The sequence below is a fragment of the Octodon degus genome, unplaced genomic scaffold, assembly GCF_000260255.1.
Source record: "Octodon degus isolate 3935 unplaced genomic scaffold, OctDeg1.0 scaffold00222, whole genome shotgun sequence".
Classification (NCBI taxonomy): domain Eukaryota; kingdom Metazoa; phylum Chordata; class Mammalia; order Rodentia; family Octodontidae; genus Octodon; species Octodon degus.
Window position 1 is genome coordinate 3,485,099 of NW_004524798.1, and position 7,036 is coordinate 3,492,134.

At 38.3% G+C, this 7,036-nt stretch overlaps 1 protein-coding gene across 1 annotated transcript in view; it reads right to left on the reverse strand.

The window, feature by feature from the left end:
• Stxbp4 (syntaxin binding protein 4) overlaps positions 1 to 7,036 on the reverse strand; it is a 202,920-nt gene that overhangs the window by 150,473 nt on the left and 45,411 nt on the right. Inside the window, exon 10 of the mRNA XM_023705486.1 lies at positions 5,711 to 5,776. Coding sequence (XP_023561254.1) covers positions 5,711 to 5,776 — 66 coding nt within the window. The remainder of the gene's footprint in view (positions 1 to 5,710; positions 5,777 to 7,036) is intronic.

Below are 7,036 nucleotides of genomic sequence, written 5' to 3' on the forward strand. Positions count from 1 at the left end.
TTAGATATTAACACTGTTTAGGATATGTATGTATATTCTATAAGTCATCATGGACCAGATTTCAGAGATTAATAGAGATTAATAATTAATTTACTGATTTTGTTCTTTGTTAAGAGTAGCTGACTGAGTAGTGGAAGAATTTTTACAGAATTATGGCCTTTAACTCCAATTCAAGACTTTCTTAAAAGAATGTATTTCTAATGTTAAATAAAGAAAGACAAAGACAGGCAATGTAATTTACACTTATTAATATCATGCTATATGTCAATGAGCTACATTTGAAATTCTATATAAGGAAAAACTTGGGAAGATACCCAGTAAAACTTTACACTGACATTAAAACTTTTCACAATATAAAAATGAGTTCAGACATATAGGGCAAAGTGTAAGTACGTAAGATGGAGGAAAGCAGGCAGCAACACCAAAAACTCTCACACCAAAAGTGAAGGCGGAAGTGCTGGTGAAATGGATGGTGTAGGGAAGCCGGAGGGGCTGGTGAGCCAGGGGAGAAAAACCTAAGAGACCAGGTCACTGGGCTAAGAGGGGTGTGGGGATGGGAGGGGCGGGATGGCAGCGCACACGGGCCCTTCTCATACCTCATACCTACTCGAAACACTTCCTTGCAGCATTTTGGGCTTTTACTGCAAGATGGGAAGCCCGGGGAAGGTCCTAATTTCAGTTCTAAATGGCTCTTTCTGCCTGCCATGCTCACAGGCAAGGTCAGAACCTGGGTGGGCTAGTACGAAGCTCTGGCACAGGCAGGTGATGATGGAACTGTGAAAAATGGTGAAACAGTATCATTTTAAAAACTCTGCTGGCTCTTCATTCTGTGGTGCCAACAAGATGGATATGGAGCATGAAAGAAAGAGGAGCGTCACATTCCAGGTGGGGCGGGGTCATCTTTTTCCTTTTATCAACCGTCTTCAACAGCAGTCCATTGTCTAAAATCTTAGATTGCCATTCAAATGTCTGCAGGCTTTAATGGCAACACGCCCGAGCAAATATGACGTCTTCATCTCTGCTCTGCTTAGGTTAGTGCCCTTTTGATAATGATCATATAGATGGGGTTAATAATCAAATCAATCAAAATATTCTTTTTCAAGGCCCAGTTTATATAAAAGTTCTCTTTATTCTCCAGCCATAATAGTTTCCTTTTCTAAATTACATGGCTGACCTAAATTATTTCCACCTTCCAATATTTTTTCCACTGTTTATAATAATCTACTAATAAGTTATTATTTGGGTTCTTACTATGTGTGATAAACATCGTATACTATGTAAGTTATCACACTTAATACTTCTAATATTCTTGGCAGAGTTATTACTATTTTTCTTTCTTTTTTTTTTTTTTTTGGCAGAACCGGGGATTGAACTCAGGCCCTTGCACTTGCCAGGGAAGCGCTTATTCTACTAAGCCAGCTCCCTGGCCCCAAGGGAAGCTCATTTTATAAATGAGGAAACTGAGGCTTAGGCAGGTGAAATATTTTACCAAAGGCCAAAAGCAAGCGAGAGGCAGGGTCAGGATATAAATTTAGGTGGCCTTCAAAGCCCTTTATCTATTTCACTTTTGACAGTAGATATCAATTCCTTGTTCATTATATAAGATTTTCTATTGTTTATATATTTTTATCTCATTATTTCCCATGAATCTTATTAAATTCTGATACTGACTGTTCTTGATGCATACCTGACCTTCCTTAATAAGAAACTAACCCTTTCAGAGAAGTAAATACAGGAGGGCCTCATGTGGAAAAAGTAGGTACTGCCAGAGAAAGAAAGAGCAACTGCTACTTTTCCTTTGATTCATGCCATATATCTGTCCTTAATTTAATTATTTTATCAAGAATCACTGTCATCTGAACACATATATTCATTTATGAGAAAGCTTTAGTGTAGGAAAAAAATCCCCTAATTTATTTCACACCTTCATCATTAATAAGGAAGCTTTCTAAATGTCTCCCTGAAGGGCACAAATACTTAAATAGAAACAGCCCTGCTTCATACAGATTGATCTAGGCACTGAAGAATTAAAAGAATTAGGAAGGCATATCAATGAATGTACACAAATAAATAATTAAACAAGGGCCTGCAAATTGGCTGAAAATGATAAGACTTAAAGCAAAACATTATTTGGGAATGCTTCTAACAAAATAGATGACATTAAAAATGTCCTACTGGAGAATAATTTTAAGTGAGAGTTGCAAGAATAGAACTCTCCTCGTATCTTTCATCTCGATTCACCAGATTCAGCTTTCTGCCAACACGTTCAGAAGTGAGAAATAATGGATGTAAAACACTGGTATGTTGAGGTGCTTGTTGGTGAAAATTTGCATGTTTTCCATTTCATGGCTGTAATCATATGTGTGTATATACACACATGCATATACACATATGTCACAGGTACACACAGGCACACATTACACAATTTTTTCTTAACCATTTCCGCATGAAGCTACACTTATCATGGCCCTTTATCTTTAAAAGCAGCATTTTCTAAGTATAAGGATGTTCTCTTATACAACCACAATTCAGCTAGAAGTTTCAAACTGAGTCAGTATTTTCATCTAAGCTACCATCTGCAATCCAGTTTCGGCAATTTGCTCCATAATGTCCTTTATAGTATTGATTCCCTTTCGGTACAGGACCCAGGATCCACTCAGATATTGCATTTAGTTTTTATGTCTCTTTTAGTGTGAAATATTTCATCATATTTTTCTTAATGACAGTAGCATTACATATTGACAATAAAACACTTTCATTTAGGGTTTTTTTATTATTATGCATTTGGTACAGGGTCTCACTCTGCAACTCGGACTCGTAGTGATCCCTGCTTTCAGCCTCCCCAGCGCTGTGAATACAGGCATGTACCACCACGCCTGGTCTTGGGGGCTGGCTCAGTGTGTCTCGGGGCAGTCTGGTGTGGGCTACAGTGCCAGGAATTGAGCCCTGGTCCCTGTGTATGCCTAAGCTGGCACTTAGTCCACTGAGCTATCTCTCCGGCCCTCATTTAGGGTTTGTTTTGCAATAAGCAAATTCAAATCAAACATCCTCAGTCAGAACGGCACCTGGATGATGCTGTGTCCTTTTCAGAGTTTCACACTTGGAGTCACAATGACCATCTGATCTTCCTTAGTGATGTCAATTTATAAAGCTATACTTTCAGGGATCATTTCTATAGTGCGATAGCAATTTATAGCACAAAAGTATCTTCTGGTTTTCCTAGAGTATAATTACTGTCTTCCTCCTTGTTATTAAAAAGTGGTTTATAGAATTGCTTTAAAATCATGTAAATATGTAGATATCCTGCTCTTCATTAAAAATTTCCCCTCAACTTAGCATCTAAATTTGTGCCCAATTCGGTCTTTACTAAAGCAGACACAAACTGCTAATTTCCAATCTAGCAGCCTCTCTGCAGTTACCGGTAAGCACTCAACAGTCTACTATAAGCAAAAGAACTGTGTGCTTATTAATTAGCTCATCTGTTTACAAAGCTAAGGGCTCACAAGTTTCTGTTTTCCAATGGTTTATAATTTATTACTGTGGCGTTTAATATTTTGATGCCTAAGTTCTTCCATATTTGGCTAATAAAACCAGAGGTGTCCTCCTGTCATTGTGAGCATATCCTTATTTTCTGGTATAAGAAGTTTCAATCTTATCAGCCCTTTTTCCAAGGAGCCAGGGCTCTTTTCAGTTGGGGTGATATGTGGATGCCTGGGCTAGGTGCTTTTTAGATTTAGATCATCTCTGAACCCCGAGAGTTGTTCTTAGACCATGTTCCTAAAAATTAGCGCTGTTCAGTTATTTAGACCGAGTTCTTCAAGAAACTCATACTCCTTAAGGACATTTTCTGCTTTCTTGGTTGGATTCCTCAAAGTCTTTTCACTTGGACATATTCTTCCTTGAACACTTGACAACTTTATTGTCACTTCTGATGTGACTTTATTTTTTCTTTCTATTCATTTCCTAAATTTTATCAACTCTCATTTCATATTTGCCTGTTCTTTAATTTCCACTTTTTTTCTTTTATAGAATTACTTGAGGTTCTTTTTTAGCTTCAAAAGCATACTGAAGATATTAAATTTCGTTTAGAGTGTTCCACTCTGGTTTTCTTTAGCTTTGTGAGTCTACTGTTTTGGAATAGCTTCACCTGGAGGGAAGATTTAATCCCTATCATTTAATTTTTGCAACTGCCTGGTAACAATGGGGACATAATTTTGTTCTTTTTTTTTTTGTAATTTTGTAAAAAGAGTTCTCAGTTCAAGAGCACCCTCCTTTGCAGTTTCTCCCATGCAACACATGGGTTGGGGTGCTACTTATTGGCATGCCTTCTTTCTCTAAGATCTTAATGTCCCCCTACTGTTCCCTCTTTTCTGGTTTCCTTTTTCTTGTCTCCAAGGCAAACTACCCATTCTCCGTCTCCTTGACAAGCACTGATTCTCCGCAGCTGCCCTCCTGGCTGCACACACCTTCCTGTCCTCGGGGCCGGTGCTCAGAACCACCAATTCCCAGCCGATGTTCAAGATCTCGGCATTCAGTGGTGCACTTTCTCTGCTTGATGCTGATTTTGCTTGCGTTTTATCTTCTTCAATTTTTCTCTGATCTTTTTCAGAGCTTTTTTTTTTTTTTTTTTAAGTGTATTTAGGACAGGGTCTACAGGGTATACAGGGTCTCACTACATGTATTAGACTTGTAGTGATTGTCCTGTTTTCAGCCTCCCACGCACTGGGATTACAGGCGAGTGCCACCACACCCAGCCGGCAGGGCACTCCAGGGATCAAGCCCCTGCCCCTGTGTCTGCCTAAGCAGGCACTTTAATCTGCAGCTATCTGGCCGGCCCTTTTTTCAGAGTATTTTAAGCCTCACCATCTATGCTTTCTGTGCCCCAAGTTTCAATGGCAGGCAAGCAGCATGAGTTTGGTTGGAAACATTTCTTACTCTCTATAATTTTGAAAGTTTCAGTGGTCTGCGTCACACAGTCATGTTTAAGTCATGGGATGGGGATGGGGATGTAGCTCAGGTACACAAGTGCCTGCCTGGCGAGTGCAAGGTCCTGAGTTTGATTCCCAATACCAAGAAAAAATGAAGTGATGGTATGAATCCTGTATGGTACTATTTGTTCTTTTTGCCAATTTTACATTTTCTAGGAGGAATTCAAACAGTGATCATCGTTGCCCTCATATAGTATTCTCTTTTTTCTCTTCTCTTATTTACACTGTATTTGTCACTTGTGCTTCTATTTCATTTGTCTTAACCTGCATCAAATTTTCTCCAGAATATGCAAAACGAGAAGAAAATTTTACTTGTTTTCATTAGCAACTAAATGTCAACCATACTCTGCCTTGGAGATTATATTTTTGCATGGGTTTTATTTTTTACATAAAGGTAAGAATGGCAGGCAAAAGTAGAAAAGTAAAGATGAAGGGGAAGAAAAAAGGAGTAGAAAAGCAGCGACATGGGTCATTTTGGTCCACAGACAGGAAGTTCCAACTGGCACATTTCTTGGAGCAGCAGTGGCAAGGCTTCAGTACTGGGACAGCGTTCCAGTGTCTAAGAGCTGTACTATTTTATACTGTTTTCTTATCTGAGTACACTCTGAAGTATTGTAAGTCATACCTCATGATTATACCTGAGTTGTACATCATGCTCACACTCACACACACACACACACACACACACTCACACACATGGGACACACAACCCTCCCACTTACTTGCTTCACACTCTGCAGTTCTTCCCTCAGTTGTCTTCTCTGTTGCTCTGATTCCTGTAACTTTTCCTACAATTAAAAACCACTGAATTAATGATTTCTTATGAAGGCACAAACAGGCATGGCGTTTAGTCTTCTGTTGCAAAGCTTACGCAGTATTCAACCATCAAATTGGTACAGGGTGAAAATGTAGGCCGCATTTACTCTCCTGGCTTAACTTAAAGCATTTAGTTACCTGCATTACAACTGTAATACAAACATATGTTCTATGACCTTAATGTTGTCAAATCTCCAAATTAAATCCTGATTTCAAAAAAGTTAGGATCAAAATGTGTAAATATTTACTAAATTTTGCACAACATTTAACATTTTCAAACGGCCTTCCAAACAAAAAGCTTTCTTGTTATGAATTAGAAATGAGGCCACTAACAATACAAAAAGACAGTATATGGATTGCTGGTTTTCTCTTTTAATGTTAGCTTATTGCTGAACGATTAATCATAAAATGAAAGCTAAAACCTGTATAACTAAAATAGGAAATAAGAGTATTAAAGTAGATGAATATTATACATGCAAGTAAAATGTTATCCTCTTTGAATTTAAAATGATATGAAGTATATACCCCATAATGTGCAATTTTGTTTAATTTATCTTTTAATGAACACACATGCTTGACCAGATCAGAAATACTGAGTGTCACTGAAAAGCCACTTCACTATAAACTTGAGCAGAGGAATTGGTTTGGACATTAACTTGAGCAGTCAAGATTCATGGCAATATTGCAAAGTTTATGAGGCGCAATCTGCCTTCTGGACTATTTCAGCTCCTTCCTGTCGCAAAGGTGACAGGAAGGTATATGAAGATGAATGGAACACGGTGATCTAATGAACAAGCGGCTGATCAGGAGCCAGGAGACTGCTGGCTCTTGCACGTCTGTGACCGGGAAGTCACCTTCACTCTGAGTGCTCTACATTTTGCATCTGTAGAAGAAAAACACATGCCTATTTTCACTCACCTCTGCAAAGCAAAAGCACTGTGAATGCTGCAGGAAAGCTCTAAGTTACCTACAGCCCACAGAGCATCTAAAGATAATTATTTGCAAAATAAAAATTAGCCACTGATGTGAAATTATCTTGGTTTCGTACTTGTAGCTCAAGTCAGACATGAAGAATAGCAATATCACAGGATAATAAAAAATGACGACAAAGCTTCTGTCTCTACAGTCTGGGAACTTCATTTAACAACGTGTGTTCATATAAGTAGAAAACTTGAAAACACAATATTACCTCAAACAAAATATGTATGCCACACTCTTGTGTATAGCTTTTA